General features: G+C 38.5%; 1 protein-coding gene across 2 annotated transcripts; it reads right to left on the reverse strand.

The window, feature by feature from the left end:
• Nucleotides 1-59: 59 nt before the first annotated feature.
• LOC106084636 (dnaJ homolog subfamily C member 13) lies at nucleotides 60-21,494 on the reverse strand. 2 transcript variants are annotated; one of them, XM_059368477.1, is made up of 23 exons: nucleotides 21,373-21,494; nucleotides 20,648-20,946; nucleotides 20,430-20,570; nucleotides 10,463-10,607; nucleotides 9,925-10,123; nucleotides 9,363-9,867; nucleotides 8,485-9,282; nucleotides 8,279-8,428; nucleotides 7,922-8,113; nucleotides 7,743-7,862; nucleotides 7,595-7,683; nucleotides 7,146-7,314; nucleotides 6,082-7,079; nucleotides 5,547-6,007; nucleotides 4,470-5,491; nucleotides 2,656-2,831; nucleotides 2,043-2,592; nucleotides 1,660-1,983; nucleotides 1,212-1,589; nucleotides 976-1,143; nucleotides 799-921; nucleotides 477-735; nucleotides 60-416 (listed from the first exon to the last, which is right to left on the reverse strand). In XM_059368477.1, the coding sequence occupies exons 2-23, from the start codon at nucleotides 20,837-20,839 to the stop codon at nucleotides 301-303; spliced, it is 7,275 nt and encodes a 2,424-aa protein (XP_059224460.1). In that variant the 5' UTR covers nucleotides 20,840-20,946; nucleotides 21,373-21,494; the 3' UTR covers nucleotides 60-300. The 2 variants fall into 2 exon arrangements, with proteins under 2 accessions (XP_059224460.1, XP_013103932.2); XM_013248478.2 differs by having other exon boundaries at nucleotides 9,925-10,126.
• Between the last annotated feature and the right edge of the window lie 79 nt (nucleotides 21,495-21,573).

Consider the following 21,573-nt stretch of genomic DNA (forward strand, 5'->3'; position numbering starts at 1 on the left):
TGTATGTATACTTTTTTATATATTAATTTACTTGCATTCTGCAAAAATAATAAAAATAGAATAATGAAGGAAAATGAAAGGTGTGTAGAGATTTTTTATACTGTATAAAACATTTGTTTTTATATAAATTATATACTATTTTCGCAATATGACCTAAATTTAAATAGAAAATGTTCAAAACATTTTTAAATAAAAACAGTTTTTTATGGTTTGCCTTTACAGAAAAAGAATAGATTCACTGATGCTGGGATTGTGAGAGGCTATGTGAAAACATTAAAAAATGTTTGTTAAAGGTAAATATTATTCCTCCGGAGGTCGAGCAGATGGATCATCGCGGTCCATGGGTGGTGGAGACGTAAGCACTTCAACATTTTGTGCTGGTCCTTGAGTGAGGTAGCCTGCGGTAGGATTTATACCTAGAATAAAAAGATTAAAAAATAAACGAAAAATAAAAATAATAAATTCTTAAAATTTACCTGTTAGATATCCTCTAACATTAGTATCGGTTATAAATAGGTCATGTCTTTGATCTTTAAATTCTGCCCACACTGGATGTTTCTGCAGGATTTGATTCACACGATCTCCATAGTTGAGATTTGTAGTCATACCCTTAAGGGCAGCAACTATTTGTGCCTTAACAGCTGAAGCATTGTCAACGTAATCGAGACGGCTATCCAAAAGACCCAACAAGAAAGGAATGAGACCAGCTTCCAAGGATTGGCTTATTAACGAATCCTGTTAAGTGTAGACACTGTTGTTAATTTTTTATATACAAAAATCTCGTGAAAAATTACTAACATGTTGATGCTTAAAAAGCCGACTTAAGGTTTCGCAAGACTTCTCTATGCAATCTCTGTTATGCTCCATGCACTTCTTCAAGGGCAAAATGCACTCGGTTTGCGAAATAGCACTGACACAAAACTGCAAAGGACAAAAATTAATCCTTAGGCGACAAAAATTATTACTCGTGCATACCTCGGACAGGGATAATTGATGTAATACTGATAACGTATTCTTTGGTTGTACGGACAATAGGTTAAACAATTTCGGTATATGGCCTAATACAGGAATGTCATCAGCCAAATTGGGCTGGGATCTCAATAATTCCACCAAGGCTGTGGTCGAAAGATCCAAAACGTCTTTCTATTTTTTTTTGGAAATAAAAGTTTTAGTTTATCTTTCGACAATATTTAAAGCTATTACCCAATTACCTCTGACGAACTTTTACTTATTTGATCAACAACAAAATCTAAGAGATCTGATAGGAATTGTTTGGGCTTTCGCAAGGTCCAAGCGGGATTAGCAACAAATAGACGCAAATAAACACCGGCCACAACTATCTCATTGGAAATAATATCTTTAAGAATTTCAGGATCCTTCCATAAATGCTTGGCATTGAGTTTTTGAGCTCGGTAGAAACTGTCACACATATCAGAAACAGCATCTCCCACATTAGCTCTAGTCTTATCGTTCCATATCAATTCTGGATGCTCATGTATCGACTCGAATAGCTGAACCGATGTTTGAGGCGACTCTATCATAGCATCCACAAATAGAGCAGGCAAAAATTTTGATACGGTTATGCGGACCTAAATGGAGATGGTTGCGAGACAAAGAAATATAAAGTGTTAGCTTCAATGCTTAAATCATGGAATATACCTTGGGTCCACTCAACCTATCAGCAGTCATTTTTGCCATAATCTCGGCACACATCTCTCGTATGGCAGGATTGCGGGAATTACAAAACATGTCCAATAAATAAATAACGGCTCCTTTTATTTGGGCTTCTTTTATCATTTCTTGGACATTCATGAGCCCAGACAATGTCTCTAGCACCTTCTGTTGGCTTGCTCTTAAATCGGGATCTTTAAGGGCAACCAAGAAACTACCCAACAATTCGCAGGCTGCAATTTCCGTTATACAATCCTTATTACGCGACACCAGGGCAACGACTTCCAAAGCCACCGTTTTAATTGTAGTATTCTAAGGAGTAAAAACGAGACTTAGCAACAAAACAACCAATAAAATGTGACAAACTTTACATCGCTAAACAGATTATTTGCCAAAAATCCAAATATCATATCAAAATTTCCTATACATTGAATTTCCACTTCGTGATTAGCCTTGATGACAGCTATCAATGCTTTGAGCACCATTATGATATGCTGCTCCACATTGCCATCCTTGGCAAAATCATACTTATATTGACTTTGTATTTTCTGCTGTTCCAACATCGCTTCAGTTTCTAACTTTTTTCGTGATTTTGAACGATTGTAGGCATTTAGAACTTCATCAAATGTCTTGCCACTTCTGTCTGTGGTTTGATGATGCTGCAGCTTAAGTTGAGGATGATTTGGGGCCAAGGTGGGTTTTAATATGCCATCACTAGCCACGCCGCCAGTTGAAGGTGAGACCACCGCATCTCCACTATATGGTATGGTTTGAGATGAATTTTTCAAACACATCATGTAATGATAGGCTTGTTTCAAATATTCCAATAAATCCCAGGCAAATTGTTTGGGATTTTGTATAGGGAATGTGGGCATATCATTATAGATGCGTATAAAAACACCACCAATTTGTAATTCATCTCTGAAAGTAAACGATAAAGAAAGTTATGAATGAAAAATGCTGGCCGGCCAATGTTTGGCTTACTTGTGTGCATCAAATTCGTATTGTGATACCAATTGATGAATTTCCGTTATATCTTCAAAGGTTTCTTTAACTGAGGCCGAACGCTGTTGCTCTAGGAAATCTAAAAGTTGTGCTCTGGTTCCATTGTCCCAAATTAAATAAGGATTGCGTGTGTTCGATGTAAGTAGTTTTAAAATCTGAAAAAGATGAATATCTACGATTAGGCAATAGGTCTGTTCAGGTACTTTTCCAGCTAACTTTTCCATTTAACTATCTTAAAAAAAAAAATTTTAAATTTAAAAAATTTGCCGGCAAAAGTTTGCGAACGTATTTTGTTCCAAAATAATGGTTGCTGCCTTGAATCTTGTTAAAAAGTTAAATATTTATTTATTTTGATTCTGAGCTTATTTATATGTATAAAATTCAATTTGTGTTTGTTTGTTTTTTTGTTCCGTATATACTCAAAAACGGCTGAACCGATTACCTTGAAATTTTAACAGTTTGTGTAGGTTGGTCTAGAAGGAAACATAGGCTATATAATTTTTTTATATCGGGAGGGGGCGGACCCTCCCCCTTACCCCAAAAGTACTACCCAAAAATAAAAGTGGACCGATTGGGACAATATGGGATTCAAATGAAAGGTATTCAAGAGTAGAGTACGAATTTCATAAAAAAAAGTTGGGTCCAAGTACCTGGGGGACAATATAGGGATCGGGACAAATTAGATATCGGGTGGATATCTAATATCTATCGAACATATATTCGACATTCATGTCAATATGGGACTCAAATGCGGTAGATTACAAATATGGCATAAAACACTAGGTCCAAGTAATGGCAGGCCGCCCATCCCCAAATACCCCCCAAATGGGCATATTAGCCGACTATTGACTATGAATGGTATTAGAGAGTAGATTACGAATATGACATTAAAATTTGCGTTCAAGTCAAGGTGGCGCTTTTATTCCTAAAAATATGTCAAATGGGTTATTTGACCTATTATGACAATATGGGGCTCAAATGAAAGGTATTTGAGAGTAGAAAACGAATTTGATATCTATATTTGGAGCCAAGTGTTTTGGGGTACGCCCTAAAGCACCCCCTAAACTGAACTTCATTTTTGTTGGGAATAACGAACGAATTTTATATCCATATTTTAGTCGAGAACAAAACCCTAATGAAGAACATTATCATCAGGAACTGAGAAGGGGCTAATTATTAAACATCAATGAGTGCTTTCCGATTCAAGTTTAAACTCAATGATAAGGCAACTTTTTTTATAGCCGAGTGCAAACGGCGTCCGCAGTGTGACACCTGTTTGGGTGTCAGATATTAGAGAGATAAAGAAGGCGCAGCGGAGTGGGTCCGGTTTGGCTATTAGTAAATATAAATTTAGTATCTCTGCCCACTCCTGCGTTCTATTCCGCTGGGAAGTAAAGTACGCGAACGACATCCAGTAAGAATTTACGCAAATTTGCACAAAATTTTGGAGTGCGCGAACACACATAATATGTATATTATCAATGCTGTTTTATTTTAGTACATACTATATAGTGCAAATCACTATTAATCGGTTATTACTAACTGTTATCGCATATCGTTAACTTCCCCGTATTATTTTGCAGTGCAATACTATGTAAAACATCTGAATTGTAGAAATTGAATTGGATAGGACCAAAACAAAACACGGTAAAAGGATATAAACAAACTACAGATTTACAAAAAATAGATTAAATGGGCAAAATTTTTAAAAAATATGAGTTAGCTACAAGATTTGGACAAAACTCTGAAGTCAAATGCTTGTCAACACATCTCAGATTAGCATATGTACTTACTTCGCAATCCTTTTCCTTCGTCAGCTTATTTGCTATATACTTGGTGAGTAAACGTTCCAAGACTTGATTTACCACTGCATTTTGAGCTTCAGACGTTACAACATACTTTTGTGTTAAAAGATCCAAAACTTTGGCGGCCTTGTGATCGGGTGATGTAGCTTCCGAACTGGCTGTGGAATCCTGTTTACCTACAACAGCTACTGATGTCGGTGAATTGCTGTTTAAGCTGGCAGCTTCCTGGCCCGTAGTTATAGCCAATTGTTTATTTTGCAAAGGATTTTGTGCATTTTGGGTATACGTTGTGGGTTTCGTTTTGGGTGGTGGCGGTGCACTGGCTTTTGCACTTGCATTGGTAGGTGAATTATTTCCTGATGAAGACACAGATTTACTATCAGTCTTGGAGCGCAGCTCTAGGCCATAGCCCGCCAGAGCTATACATGCTAAGACTGACATTTTTGCCAAGGTATTTGCCTGTTGTTGTTGGTTGGTTTTATCGCTCACCTCCACACCGCTTTCATCCAGCGTGTAATCATACTCGAAGCAGAAAAGTAATAGGGACCATAGCACTCCATTACAGGCCAGATTACATTGTAATTCATGGTTGTTGGCAGCCAAACTGGTAACCAAACTAACCGAGAGGGTGTGTTTAAAATAAACCACACGACATACATCCGACATTAGGCGTGGAAGGGTAATGATCTTCTGTTTGCACTTCTCAAAGTTGCAGGCGACTTCAAAGCAACGCGTCACATTTGAAATCACTTGATAGTGCAACGATTCTGGCTTAGAGTCGGCACCCATTATGGAAACGCAACGATCGTAGGCCTCAAGCAAGGCTTCAATGCCCTCTTCTCTTCTCAGCTCTTCAGCGTTTAGAGCGGAGCAATGCACAGTATGGTAACAAAGTTCTGAAGCAGCGGTAAGCAGCTGAGTCTCCTTAGAGAACAAATCGTCATCCTTGGTCTCCAAACGTATGGTTTTAATAAGTTGGGGATAGCCAGCATATTTATAGGGACGTAAAACTGGAAAACAACGTTGTTGAAAATTGTAAAAACATAAATCAGTTGCACCACTTACCATCGGCATATCTTTCAAATAAAATGCTTTGTGTCCTTAAAATTAGCACAATATTATTGGGATCCGGACCACCTGAACTCCATACATTGCGTGAGCACAAGAACTCGTAGGCTTGATTGACTTTTTCGAAAACTTCGCGACCATTGGGATTTTTGTCCGGATGGTATATCTGAGCCAAGCGGTAGTAACTTTTCCTTATCATGGATTCATCTGGTTTAGGGTGTTTGTTCAAATCGATGCCTAAATCGTTGTATGCTTGCTGGACGGTCATTTGCGGGGGTTTCTTCTCCACCTCTTTGCGCCAGGCATCCAAGGTATGCTTCAACAATTGCACTGGATCCGATATGGGCCAATTGGGAAATTTCTGTGTATCACATAAATGCCTCAAATAATAGATATGGCAAAACAGTTCATGTTCTAATTGAGGATAGCTTATAGCAGGTATGGCAAGGTATGGGTATCTAAAATTACAATACAAAAAAAAAAATCCAAAAATTACCCTCGAGCTAAGCTATGGACCGTTAAAGAGGCTTACCTGGCCATTGTATGGCCTTTAAGGCGCGGAGTAAAATCAGCGATATGTGCTGCTATTTTTTCTATTAACAATCGTCGCATTTCTGAACTCCATATAACTTCAGGTGTATCAAACTCTCCCAAAAATATTTCCGCAAACTTCTCGGCACTGTAATTTTCTAGGAAGCAAACCATGGCTTCTGGCAGCAATTGTCCCAATATGCTGCGATGCATTATGCCTGACTGTGAGGTTTCCTCACTACGAAAACCCTGTTTCATGTGAGTCATTTTAAGAAACTTTGTTATGGGCAAAATATTGCTGCCGCTGTACATTAACATGAAATAGAAGACACCTGTCAAATAGACCTTGGGCATTTCCGGATTATCTTGCATGATTTGACACAATAGAGTGGCTACACGTTCCAAAAGCCCCGGGTCATGGGTCAAACAAACTTGGACAATGTGCGGCAAACATATGAATTCAGAAAGTTTACGTGACAATTTTGGTCCGGGAATCAGCACAGCTTGACCATTTTGTGTTCTCGAAGGGAAAAAGCTGGTGCACTTAATTAGAATATCCAAAATCATAGAAGATAGCTCCGTTTCGTTATATAAAGGTTGACCTTTGGCAATAAGGCACCACTTAAGTTGGGGTATCTGCTGCAAAGAACGCCAGCCATCCATGCCTATGGCCCAGCATCTTGTTTTAGGTGTTATGATCCCTTTCGACCACAGCTCCTTTAACTCCGAGTAAGTAATGGGACCCTGACGTTCAGGTTTTTGACCCTCTTTTTCTATATTATAATACCAATCCTTTTCTTCATATTGTTGCATGTTGGGACCAGCCTCAATGACATTGGTTTTGGTGTTGGGCTGTGCACGACCCTGATGTAAATGGGCCAGTGTTATAAGATCCACTAGACACTGAACGTGTTCTACCAGCGGTCTGCAATTCGATTTCTCCAATACCAAGCAGGATATCAGATGTATGAGGGCATCTCTTAACGAGGGCGAATAGCACTAAGGAAACACAAAATATCGATTCACATGGGAAGTTAGAAGGTAAATCATAAACGATTTTCTTACACGATCGCTTAATTGTAGTATGTATGACATATCACCAAATTGGCCAATTTCGCTGTGATAACGTTTGTACACCTTTGCCAACGCCTGTAGCGAAGTTACAGTCAGTTGATCATCATTTACACGTTGGCGACATAAAACACGCCGATAAAGAGCATTGAAAAGTTCCACTCTGAAATGAAAACAAACATAAAAAACAGATCAGAATGACTTTCAGTAAACGGGCCCCTTTCAGATGTATGTCCTTTCATGCTGAACATTAGTTCGCGAATGACTAATGGCGACGCGAGTGGTGTGTGATCATTGCCTATTTTTTTCTTGAGCTACATTTTTATTTTATTATATTAGTTTATTAGACTTTTCCCCGGGCAATGCTTATGTACTGAGTATGTTACAAATCCTCCTCCACTCTTTGGTATTGGGTTTTGAAAAAACAAAACAAAAAGACTTACGGATCCTTCACCAAATTCTGTGGCCAATCATCTTTTTCCAATATCAAACGTATATAATAGTCTCCAATTTGTATTTCATCTGCCAAGCACTAAGAAAAAGAAATTAAGAAAATAAGCATTGCCTCAAATGAAAACTGGCTACGCTTACCTGGTAGGTAACTTCAAATTCCTGATAATTCCAAGCCACTATGGTATTACCAGCCAAGTCGCGGTCATTAATAAATTGTCTCAACTCATTTTCCAAAGATATTCTCAATTCCTCTCGAGTCTAAAATTTATGTATGCATAAAGGCTATGATAGCAAATTTCTTAGGATTTGTTACCCACCTTATGATTCCATATCAAATTGGGTAAACTGTGGTCTTTGGTGAAATTATAAAAGAAATATGGAAGATTAACAATGGTTTCCGAAGTCTTTTTGCGTTGCCGGCGATTGCGCAAAACAACAGGTCTATTTTTTAATGCTTGCGCAGCAGTATCCTGTTGTTCGATTAGGCTCATGCCCCAATGTTTTATGCCCTGTAAAAAATTAAAGTATTTGAGAAAAAACATATTGGCTGAAACTCAAGACAATTAATGGCCGCGATTAATTTTTCGGCCTATATATTAATAGATTCCCTAAAACAACCACGTATTGTTTTCTCTGACATGCTTTGTGTTCTAAAGCTCTGTACTGCTTCATACCTGTAAATGCTTTTCGATGACATTTTTACGAGTCCTATTGGAATGTTGAATGGCAAATTTTAAATTATCACGGAAATTCAATTTGTCTTCCTCTACATCGTTTTCGGGAACGGTCTCTTCCGACTCCAGAAACATCAACAAACCTGCAGGCTGTAAAAACACAATGCTAAGTATCAAAACTAATAGCTTATATTGGTTTTACTTACAAATATTCGCTTAAACAAGTCAATGGCATCGTTATTATCGGTTATCCATAGTCCTATCAAGTGTCTAGATAATTGACGGTGTGTAGCTAGAGTCGGGTCATTGGATGGTGTATAAAGAGCCACCAGCAAATGGCGACACAATGCGGCCTCATCTAAAGCCAGCGATTGCATTTGTTGGGCAACTTGCAGCTCTCCCTCCTCAATAATCGCTCTTAAAACCAAACCTGCTCCCTTAACAATGGCCAATGAAGGATGTTGAAATAATTTATAGAGGTAACGCCCTCTTTCTGCCACCAGCTCTAAAAGTATATCGAATTGTTTGCCATCTGTGGTCTCACTGTAAGGCACACATAATGCAAATGTTAGGAAATCCAACATTGCGGATAAAACTAATGCACCGCTGCCATGACTGACATGGGTAGTCCACATATTGAGCAAAGTTTCCAAAAATGATTTCGATGATAGTATGGATGATTTGTTAAGTTGTTCCTGTTTCAAATCGTGATCTGAGTTTACAGAATGCATTAGGGAATTGATCATATCAATAGCCGAGTAAGTAACGGCCAAGTCTTTTCTTCTCAGAGCCGCCACAATTTTGGTGCCAATAATTTCACGAAATCCTGGTAGATTGGTAAATGCAGCATAACCCACTTTGCTGGCAAGTAAACGAGTCAATGCATGAAATATGGCTTCCAATTCCAAATTGGTTAGCTGGGCTGTGGGATTGTCGACTTCTTTTTGGGCCAAAGCTTGCAAAGCACTAAGTATAAGCTTTTCCTTGTTCTCAGCAAATATACTCTGAAAGTAATTTTTGATATCAGTAGTAGTAGTAGTAGTACTTTGAAAAAAAAGGACACCATCACCCCCTTCTAACTTACATCTTGTGTTACACTATAGTTCAAACCACTGTGTGGAACATTTGCATTGAAACGTTCTAGGACTTCATAGCGTTTTGCTGGACTTTGAAAATTATTCATAACCAAGCGCAGCAGATTGGCTTCAGTCTCTTCGTCCACACAACAATTGAGTGGCACATAGCGTTTTCCACGAGGAGTATTTACAATTTGTATATGTACATCTTGGTTGCCACTAGAACGCACCGCGTCTAGCAGTGTAGCCAACAAGGAGTCTCGATCATTTGTTGTATACGAGCGCACAATTCCATTTTTGTATTCAATACAAAATTTTTGCAGATTATCCTTATCACGTACTAGTGCAAATACCTCACACAGGGGTCTTAAAGTACAAACACTATATGTTTGAGGGTCACGTTCCAGTACAGTCGTCTCGGTTAGGCAGAGTATACGCTTGACAGGATCTGGATGACGCGGTGTAACTTTCTGCACAGTAAATTCGGTCATAGAAGTTTGGAATTGATCGCCGCTGTAAGTATAACAAAATATTATTTAACGGTTTTGGGAGAATGTAAGGCTTTTCCACCTGTATTTTCCAAAGCGTTGCCTTTCAAACTGTTCCAGTGTTATCTGGGACTTTAATATCTTTATGTCTATGCCCAGAAATTGTGATGATTTTTGTGCTATATTCTGCACAATTTCAAGATGGTTCGTTGCCTTAAACAAGTGCAGCCGACTGAACCCTCCATAGGCCATAACAATACCGCCTTCATAGTCAGAAATCCCTGCTTAAAACGGGCGCATTAAAGGAAAATATAAGATGAGATATGTGTGAAATATACATATAGGGACAATAGAAGCTGAAGCAATACAAAACAATGTTAAGGCAGTGTTGCTAAGGCCAACCAGAGCCAACTGATATGCAATAGAGGGAGTAAGTTTCAAGTGCCAAGAAATTTAGAAAAAATGTTGATGCTCCATTTTACATACCAATCGTCCCTGCGGCATGTTTTAGCCTAAAGTTGGTGCATTTTATGTTTAATCTATTTCTAGCTATTTCCGAAAACCAAATACCATGAGGCCGTTTTGCCAAACTCTAAGCTAAAACATAAAAAGTGTGATACCTATTATGCCCTCTATGTCCTTGTACATATAACTGGCAAGTATTTCATTTGTCGTAGGGTCCAATTGATCCAATGAACATGGTGTCACTTCTAGTACTGTTGGCAAACTTATACCAGACCAATGGTATTTGTAAGCTGAGAAGCGCTGTAATGAAAAGAATTTTATTATATTAACCTCAGCGGGAGAAAACAAGATGCATGAGCATTAGAGTGGGCATTTGGAGAGGTTATGGAAAGTAATAAAAACCTAACGGTGGAGAAACATATGTATATATCTTATCGAAGAGTGCTTTATGGTTAAAGCTCAATCAGAGAGTATCCTTTTTTATAATTAAATTCAAATCATGGCACAGATTAGCACCTCAACAAAATTTTAATTTTTGATAGATGACAAGATTGATAGATTGCTACGTTTTATTTTGGTACTATATAGTTGCTTTGTTTTATTTTAGTAGTATTAACTAAAAATCACGATTAATGTGGTTTCTTATTTTCTGTTATCGCATGATATCGATAACTTACCAGTACAACTTTCCAGAACTTCTGACGTGCACTGGATAGATGGAAAATTAAAAACATCGTACACATGATGTGCCATGTAGGTTAGTTTGTACTGGCAGTGCTTTACAGACTCACTTAGACAATTTTAAGTCCATTGTGATAACAAAGTAGAGACATACCAACTGGTAATCCAAACGCGCCAACTTGGCTACCGGCTTCCATGGCAGCCGTTTGTACGTACCGGATTGACCCGATGGAATTCTTCATCGGCAAGGGCTGTCACCTCGGTGTTCAACACACTGCTACAACAACAAATATATGTATGTAGGTGATAGAAAACTAACGATAATATCGATATCTATTATTAGAAATATAAAATGATGCGAATATCGATAGTTTGCCAGCTAATATATATAATTTTTTGTTAATATAGGCTGTTGCCGATTGATAGCAAAGTTGTAGAGCTTGTAAAAATATGACGTTTAGTGGGATGAATAATTTTTGAGTAGAATTCAAAGCAAATGTTGACGGTTATAAAGCAGAGTTCCATGTAGCTGCTTACACACACATATTTATTTGTTTATGATTTACTGATGATTTTGTTAAATATATAATAATGTCACATTGCCATTTGAAAATTGATGATAAATGCTACACTGTTGAAAGAAATTGGCAGAACAAAATGTTTTTAACAATTTTTGTTTGTTTCTCTTTCGAGACGAGCTCAATGATCGGAGATGCAAATGGAAAAGGAAAGCCAAAGATAGCAACCACTATGGGACGCGTTTCGTCTTTGGTTTAGAAGACTTTTCAACCATATTAGGTGTGATGGCTTCAAGGGTCGTGCGTTGGTATGTTGTATTTGAATCGTATTAATTTGCGAAAAAGCATCTATGATACAATTACCACATTAGCCAAGCTCGACAACCCCGCTTATTTGCTGTACTTTTTCCAATGCATTTATTTTTGTGTAATGGCAGTCATTCTGTCTGTGGTAAATTACACTTCTTCCGTACCACACATGATTTTGATCATCTGTTGGAAGTTGTATTGATGGCTTCGAACGCTAAGACAACGGCAATAGCTCACGCTGTTCCTCCGTGTGCCCAGGTTCGAATCCCGGCGGGGCTTCGCCGAGACATTTGCAACCTCTATATTTGTTGGAAGGCGTCGGCATCAGCAACCATTTGGCTTTTACATGTTAATAAAATCATCATTAATCCAAAGAGACTTTTATCTGTGAACAATGCCCAAGTATTTAATTATTCTAATTGCAAGTTTACGAAACAATTTTTTTTTTATGCAAGTCTTGGATAATTTTCAATAAATTTTGATTATTTGAAATATTGGGTTGCCCAAAAAGTAATTGCGGATTTTTCATATAGTCGGCGTTGACAAATTTTTTCACAGCTTGTGACTCTGTAATTTCATTCTTTCTTCTGTCAGTTATCAGCTGTTACTTTTAGCTTGCTTTTTTTTTTTTTTTTTTTTGGACTTTCAGAACGAATGGCGGAGACAAGTCTCACATATGCCAGGTTATATCCAGGAGCAGCCGTCCACACTGCCAAACTTAAACGATATCACAAAGTGATGTAGGTGCTAAATCCTCCAAAAAGCTCGTATTAATTCCAATTATATGTTCCTTTTTCGTCAAGAAGTGTTGAAAGTGGTTGAGTCTATCGTCAGGATTGTTGTACGTCGAGGGTGCTTATGCTATTAATCGAGAAGATGCAATAGAAAAAGAAATTAGCATCTAAATATCACATTCGCCCAAGAGGGCATATATCACAGATCCATTAAACTACTCCAAGTAAAGTGGTAAGGTGAGTGTACAATGAGATGGTGGTATGGACAAACAAAGCATCAAATAAAGAAGCGAACATGTAACAGCATACATGAAGCGATCAGATTCATTCATCAAACATCAATTTTAGCTTCTTGGATGAAACACAATAAACATTTATATTCAGGTACTTGTTTACACTCAAGCAGGTCCTTGAGATTGGTATATTTACTAAAAATACTAAAACGAGATCTCAGTGAGCGATATTTAGGGCACTCAAAAATCATGTGCCCCACAGATTCCCGACAGCCACATATGTCAAAAAAGCATGACAAACCGGGGTTAAATCTATGCAAATAGGTTTTATCATAGGTGTGTCCTGTAAACATTCTATTAAGTATCTTTTTCTCCGCAGGTTCCAAGTCAGCCCCTAGGAACCAGGGACGGGAGGGAATATCAGGAAACATCTCAAAGAACTTTCTGCCTTTTTCAGTAGATTTCAAACGATAGTCACGATTCCAAATATCATATATCTCATCCTTTATACGCCTTAACCCTTCCTCGAGGGTGTAATCAAAATTAACAGGGGCACCAATATCAGCTGCATACTTAGCCAGCCAGTCAGCAGTCTCATTGATTTTAATACCAACGTGGGCAGGTGCCCATACAATATGGCATTTGTTGATATTAGAGAAATTCAGCTTCCGAAAAATTCCAGCAACAAGGTGATTCTTCGTACGAGGGGCACTCAGCAGTCTGCAGGCATTTAGACTATCCGTAAAGACAACAAATTCACAGCAGCCATCCTCCACCGCAATCTCAACTGCCTTAAGCAGCGCTATTAACTCAGAGAAGAGGCTTGACGTCTTCCCCTGAATTCTAAACAGGAACCGCTGATCCCGCGTGGCATTAAAAACGGCACATCCAGCACTCCCAGCCTTCACCGATGCATCCGTGGCAAACACAACAAAACCATCATCTTTATACTCCGCTATCTCTTTGCAATACATTTTCTGAAAAATCTCTTTAGCAACATTGGCTCTGTCTCCACAAACAATCGAAGACCGCACCGTCAGACTGACAGGCCTGCACTCTTCCTCTACAACAGAAATCACATCAAAAATCTCCTGAAACATGTGATAAACATGACTATAGCTGGAGCGTACATACGGGTTTTCCGCAACCATTGCGTATAAATCTGGGTTCATAGATTTCACTCTTAATAACTCCCTAGCCGTCAGCCACAAACTGCGCTCCGCGGCAGGCATCTCATTTGCAAGGGCATAGATCACATGAATTGGCGTAGAGGGCGTCACTCCCAAACATCTTCTCAGAGTGGCATTTTGAGTTGTCATAATCTTCTTATTTATACTCATCGGAGTATGGGCTGCAGTAGCCCTCGCATACTCCAGCTTCGATCTTATCAGAGAACGATATAGATTAAGAGCTACGGCTGGATCCAGACCTCCCTTAACAGGTGTCAGAAATTTAAAAACATTTTTTCTTGACTCAACTTCCTTGGCAATTCGAGTGTAGTGGTCTTTAACGGATAACGATGCAGTTATCGTCCTTCCTAGATACTTAAGGGTCTTGACTTGTTGAATCACAGCTCCATTAACAGACAGGCTCACCTTCTTCCTGCTGCCCTTCGCCAAGTACATAATCTGGGATTTATCCGCCTGAAAGGAAAGATTTAATTCTTTGCATAGATCATAAAAGGCTTGCACCTTCGTCTGAAGCTTCTTCTCCGCTTCATTAAAGTCTTTATCAAACACCATTATCAAGAAATCATCCGCATATTGGTAAACCAAGCTAGACCAATCTTCTATTCCGTGTAGGTTCTTCGTGTAAACATTAAATAGCAGCGGGGATAAACAGCTCCCTTGCGGCAGACCATCGACAACAGTGGTTGTGCTTTTGCCAAGACACAAAATCCTATTTGACAAAAAATTGCGTATCCACGCTATATAATGCATCTCCAAACCACAATCAACCAAAATCTTGCTCAGTACCTCAATCTTGACACAGTTATAAGCATTTGCGATGTCTAGGGCCACAATCATAACTTTAAAACCATTCGCCTTAAGAACCGCAGTACGGTGCAATAAATCATTAACACAGGATGAGGTAGACCTCCCCCTCCTGTATGCAAAGCATCGCTCAGGCAAGAAACCCATAGCCTCCAGAAAGCAAGCAACCTTATCCTTAACCATAAGATTAATCATTTTCAGGAAGACAGCTATTAAAGAGATTGGTCTGAAATTCCTATAATCCTTCAAATCTTTGCCCGGCTTAGGCACCGGCACAATCTTGATCCTTCTCCAGCCATCTCTGATTAGATTATTCGCAAAGCAATTATTAAGGGCAGTAAACAAAACGCTCTTAGAGATATCCGGAAGTGCTTTGATCATGTCATACGTAATGCCGTCACAGCCACCAGCCGACGCCTTTCTTTTGCCATTCAGCACTCTTTCAAAATCCTCATATTCAAACTTTACAGCCCTTGGGCACACCAGATCCATTACAGCTACATCATCATCACACGGCACTTGTTCCTTGAGAAATTTCAAATATGCCTCATTATTTTCAGCATTCCACGAGCTGGTAGCACCGATCTTGCGCCTCCCAACCACGTTTTTTACGAAATTCCAAGCCTGTTTCGTTCCCGGGTCAGCATTCAGACCAGCCAGGTTAGCCTTAAAACTTTCTCTCTTTGCATTCAAAACTGCCAACTTCCACTCTTTCCTAGCAGTGCTCGCCGCTTCAATATTCTCCAGCGTAGGATATCTTTCACATTTCTTAAAGGCAGCTTTTTGAGATCTAAATAAGACATCCAAGTTCTTCTGCCACCAGAACTTGGGAACCCTGTTATCTTTAATCTTGAAAGTAGCACTATTTATTTCATTCAAAAAGGACTTTTCAATCTCATCCATATCAGGCCCAAAAGAAGTTCGACTTAAGGCGTCCGCCAGCAAATTCTTCGCTACAAACTTGCCATAGGAAATCCTATCCGACTTAATTGTAATCTCAATAGGAAAGTGATGGCTTCCACCAATTAAAAAGGATAAAGTGCTCCATTCCATCTCCGACGCACCATTAGCAAAACAAAGGTCTAAAACAGTACCATTATCATCAGCCAAGGATCTCTTGAAGGTATGTGCACCATTATTAAAGCAAATAAAGCCAGCATTGTCAGTTAGCTGCTGCAGGATCCGACCTTTAGGCATGGTGACACTGTCACCCCAAGCCAGGCATCTCGCATTAAAGTCACCAAGCAGTACAACATCATTCAAAGTCTCCAGGTAGTTCAAAAGAGTCGACATCTCAAGCTCGAAAGCAGGAACCGATATAGACGGAGGACAATAAACAGCACAAAAGACAAAGTTCTTCTTTAAGTTCAGAGTTTTGACAATCACAATATCCAAGTCAGTAACAAAGTCTAAAGTTTTAAAACTAATATATTTTCTTAGGCCAATGGCCACGCCTCCGTAGCCATCACCACGTCTCTTTTCCGCCAGGTTAAAGTTAAAAATTTTATTATTCTTGTTAACGTCCTCATGAGAAAAAGTCTCACATAAGCAGCAAATATCAAAACCATCCTTGTTTAGCAAATATTCTAATGTAGCTTTGTTCTTCTTCAGCGATTGCACATTATACTGTAATATTTTGATTGTCATTGTTACTGGCCGTAGAAATCAACTGAACATCATTACTAATTCCAACTTTATTAACACGCTCTGAAAAATGCCTGACAGCCACCAGGCCCGCATCACTGCCCACTTGCGTAAAATGATCCCGCATAAATTTCAACAGCTCTTGCATGATCTTCTCCAGCTCACTCACCCTGCTATAGCCAGGGTACTGGTATACTGGCTGAGAGGGAGACACCTCATCAAACATTCTCGGATGTATCTGCGCGCCCTGCGCCACAGCCACCTCCTTACGCGCGTTAGAAACCTTCTTCGCAACCGCATTATACGCCCACGGTGTCAAAATCCTGTTAGACTCTCTGACTCTATCTCTAACATTCCTTCCTCCTCCTTGCATCTGCGGGAAATCCTCATTGTCCATCAGCTCCTCAAATCTATTAGTTCTTACTTGTCCAAACGAATCCAAAACCTCCGACCTCGACATCTTGTTCTCAGCCATCAACTTGTTGATCCTTGTCTCTTTCTGCCAAACTTGGCACACATCTCTGTTAGACGCCAGATGGCCAGTCTTCCTACAGAGCACACACCTGATGATCTCACAGTCTCCTCCGCATTGATCGCCCTCTACGCCACATTTCAGACATCTTCTGCTGGACTTACAGCCCATCTCCAAATGCCCAAGCCTTCCACACTTCCTGCATTGCCTTACACTCGGATAGAACGTATGCACCATTGTTCTCGTATAATTCACCTTCACATCTCTTGGGAGTGCACCCCCGCTAAAACCAACCTTCACCGACCCAGTAGGAATCATCCTTGTTCTATCATCCAAATCTCTTCTAGTGAACCTCTGTACAGACATCAATTTAAGAGGAGAATCCTCTATTGCTAAGCATCTTCTTACATCAGCAGCAATTTCGTCCTCAGTAATCGACAGAGGTACATCCCTGAGCACACCAAAAGTTTCCACAAAATTACGTGGAATGAAAGCCTTCAAATTTCTCTCAGCCAATCTCTTGTTACTAACAAACTTGTTGGCTGCCACCGCAGTAAAGAACTTAATCTTATACATTGTGCGCCCCACATCCTTAATCTCATCAATGCCATCACTAGCAGAAATAATATCTTTAATTTTCTCGTACAGATATAGACCATTTCTTCTTCTCGTATTTCTAATTTCATCAGACTTCGATGTATCGACAAGGACAGCAAAGTCACCAACATGCCCCTCATTATAAGTAATTATCACATTCTCCTCTGTTCTTCTTCTCTTATTCTGCATCTCATCTTCCCCCTCCCGTCCTCTAGATACCCCGTTACCTGTTTTAGCGGCATCCATCCTTCTACTTCCAGTCGCAGCACTCACACCAGCACACATCTCACCACTCATACCACTAGCAACATTGCTTTCCAATATCTTGTCGCAGCTCGCACCAACACTTCCAATACTCCCAACGGTACATTCAATAGCAGCACCCTCAGCAATCATTTCACTTGCACACGCTTCATCCATATTTTCCTCAAGCATTCTCCTATTGACATCATACGATTTCTCCTTAGTCTTAATCAACTTGAAATTATCAGACACCACATGCGCCAAAATGAGCGGCTTAGCCGCCATGGCGCTTTCTTTCTTCTTCACTCCCAACGACAGCTTCCTGGATTCACACCACTCCAGCAGAAGCCTCCACCAACAGCCACACCACAGACCAAAATCCTCCAAAAGCCACTCAGCACCGCAAAATCACGCTTCCAGAACAAAAGACACCAGCACGAAAAAGTACAAACGTGTGTGTATGTATGTGTGTATATGCAGTTGAAACAGTAATATTCGCAAAGACCAAAAAAAGCGATGTACACTCACTGACAGCCAAATACGTAATGTTAGCTTGCTTTAGAAAAAAAATGTAAAAAAGTATATTTGATTAAAGTTCATTCTATAATTTATTAAAAATGCATTTACTTTCTTTTAAAAAATCCGCAATTACTTTTTGGGCAACCCAATAGCTTGGTTCAGGCAGAAATGTCAAAAATTTGTATAGTGAGAAAAAAAAGCACCCCCTACGTCATTTTTACATCTCACCATAGGAGATTACTGTCATTCGACTCATACCCTTCCTTATTTCCAAAAAACATAAAACAAAACGTAAATATCCAATAATACAAGCTAAAAGAAAACGGGATTGTTTTATTTTGGTATAATTGGTAGTGTTTAGTATCATGAGCTCGATGGCTGTTACGATGATATCGATATTTTTCATGTTACTTTTTTACTGGCAACATTTATAAGTCAGATGATACTGGATTATTTACCGTTATTTCAGTTGTGTACGGCAAAACCGATGAAAAATGTGCTCAAAAAAGTGATTCGCGCTTATTAGAATAAAAATTTGTTAGAATAATAAGAAATAACCAAATTATGAAATGATAAAAAGAAATTGTTGGCTTTACAAGTAGGAAGGAATGAAATTTAGATGCTCCAATAGCCAAAAATTTACAACAGATCGTTGAGTGACTTTCAAGCAGTAGAGAACACGCAAATGGGCCTTGTTCAACATAAATCCACCAAACCTTATGTAGATGCTAACTTAGGGTTTTAATTTTTAGGAGGACAAGATTAAAATATGCGAACAACGTGGTAGTTTTGAAATCAATAACAGCTCCGAGTTTCGTCAAAATTGAATGACTTCATGAAGTCAAGTTGAGATGTTGGTCACCACTCCAAATTTTTTTCGAAATCAAATAAAATGCAAACCTATCAAGATGTAATTCAATAGGGGCCATTTTCGAAGATACCCACCTATGGGCAACTTAATAGTTTTATTTTTGAAGAATGTAGCGTGATTTTAATGGCAGACAGACGCCAAACAAAATTGAGATAGGTATAAATATTGAAAAGAGGATTTAAAATTAAGAAGCTCTCAGAAGCCTACCTACGCTTACATACTACATCTCCAAATTCCCAAGGGGAAATATATACCGATCAGGACAATGAGGGACTCATGTGAAGGACTTTAAGTTTCAAAGCAATACTAATAAATTGGATTAATTGAGCTTAAACGATGGTAAGTATCACATCACACGGATGACAAAAACGCACAACTGAAAATCACGATATGTCTGTCTTATGGAACCTAAACCAATTGTGTTGAAATGAGGTACAACCAGAGTGATCGAAAAATCGGTTATTTGGAAAAACGGTCTTTACCCGTTTTTAAAAACCTGAGATTTTAAACAAAACTAAAATGGGTGGTTTTGTTAATGAGCCTAAGTTTTTCTAGAAAAACGTTTATTGCAAGAATGACAACCAATCCCATGGCAGCCGGTTATACGTAGCGGATTAACCCGATGGATTCCTTCATCGAAAAGGCCGCCTTAGTGTAAAACACAGCTACAACAGCAATAACCAAATAAGATAATATGAGAAAAATTTCAGCGTTGGTTACCCCTCCTATTGCTGACGACATTTGTGAGGTTCTATGCCATGTAAAAACTTCTTCCAAAGAGATGTCGCACTGTGGCATGGGCTTAAACTTGAATTGGACAGCACTCATTCATATGAGAAGTGTGCCCCTGTTCCTCAATGAAATGTTCATTAGAAAATTTGCATTTGTGTGCCGGATTGATTCCATCGGGTCCGGTACGTACACCCGGCTGCCATGGGATTAATCTATGAAATTTAAACTTGCATTGTTAATTGTAAATTTCTTTTTAAAAGTTAAAATTTAATTTATATCACTTTTCGGAAGTGCTCAAAGTTTAAATTACTTACAATAAAATGGGCAGAATTTCATACTTTTTAGTTTGCATTAAAAAAAAAAAGAAAACTGGCAGTTTTTTCATGCACCAGTGCACCGAAATACCCGGTTTTAGATATAAAGTTTTTTAATATCTAAAAAAGGGCGGACATAAAACAAGGTCAGAGCTAAATTGCCTTTATGCACAACATACCAACCTATTAACTATTATGAACCACTCTATTGTTCATGCTTTGTTTATATGTACATATATATCTATATAATATGTTACATACATGGGCATTTTTGGGTTTATCCGCAAATTCTTTGTAGTATTTCAATATAGATGTTAAAATATCATTACGATACTCCGAGGATAGCTTAATTGAATCAACTTTCTTGTCTTTTCTTACTTGTAAGACAAATTCATTGGGTATCTGAAAAGAGCAAAATTTGAATGAATGTTATGTTAATTACATCCTTATGAATTATTCATTAACCAAATTCCACTTACATTAGATGCCTTGGAAGGAGCCGCAGACACAATATCTGAATAGGACCATCGATTTGTGAGATCTAATTTATCGGGATTGTAGGTTGATATACCCAAGTTTCCAATGGATAATATGCGTTTATATTTTCCCTTCCAGGAATGTTTTGTTACCAGAAAACATTCCAAATCTATGCTCTCCTTGGGAGCCACCATTTTTGCAAATGTCAGTCAGTTCAGCAACCTCCTATACTCCTCCCCTCAAGTCTTCTTTCGACAATGTTTTTAATTGTAAATTTTCAATATCAATCACTTTTATTAATCTGCAAAGAAAGGCCAAATGAATGAAAAATGTCGGCGATAAAGAAAACTCAACAGCAACAACACGTATAATGGACTCTCATATCCCCAACATTTTGACTCATCATTGTCCGTGGCCAGCCGATATCAACAAAACAAAGTCACATCACGATAGAAGAAAAATACTAAAATATTTTCCAAACTGCCATTGCTAAATAATTAATCTAAACCAATTTCCCAGCCTCCATTTTTTAACTTTTACATGTATTTAATATCGCATGTCAACAATGATGGAGTCATTTAGATGATTATTATATATGGGAAAAAAGGGGAGTAAACGTCATATGCATAGATTCACGGTTTCTTGTGACACTTTTTATCCACATAAAAGTCGTAAAATTCTCTGGTTATTTATTCTAATAATTTCGAAAGATAAGACAATTCCGTACATTCTTTTTTATGGAAAAACATTGTTTATACGATTCTCTTTCACTTTTAATAGTTTATATCCGCTTTAATTTCCATTGATTGGGGATATTGCAAAAAGCGAAAAACAGCGCTCACACACACACGAAACCTAATATCGTTATTAAATGTCATATCAAAGTACAGAGTTGTATTAGAATGATATCTTAAATTAAAACGTGCTG

This window comes from Stomoxys calcitrans, chromosome 5 (assembly GCF_963082655.1).
Source record: "Stomoxys calcitrans chromosome 5, idStoCalc2.1, whole genome shotgun sequence".
Classification (NCBI taxonomy): domain Eukaryota; kingdom Metazoa; phylum Arthropoda; class Insecta; order Diptera; family Muscidae; genus Stomoxys; species Stomoxys calcitrans.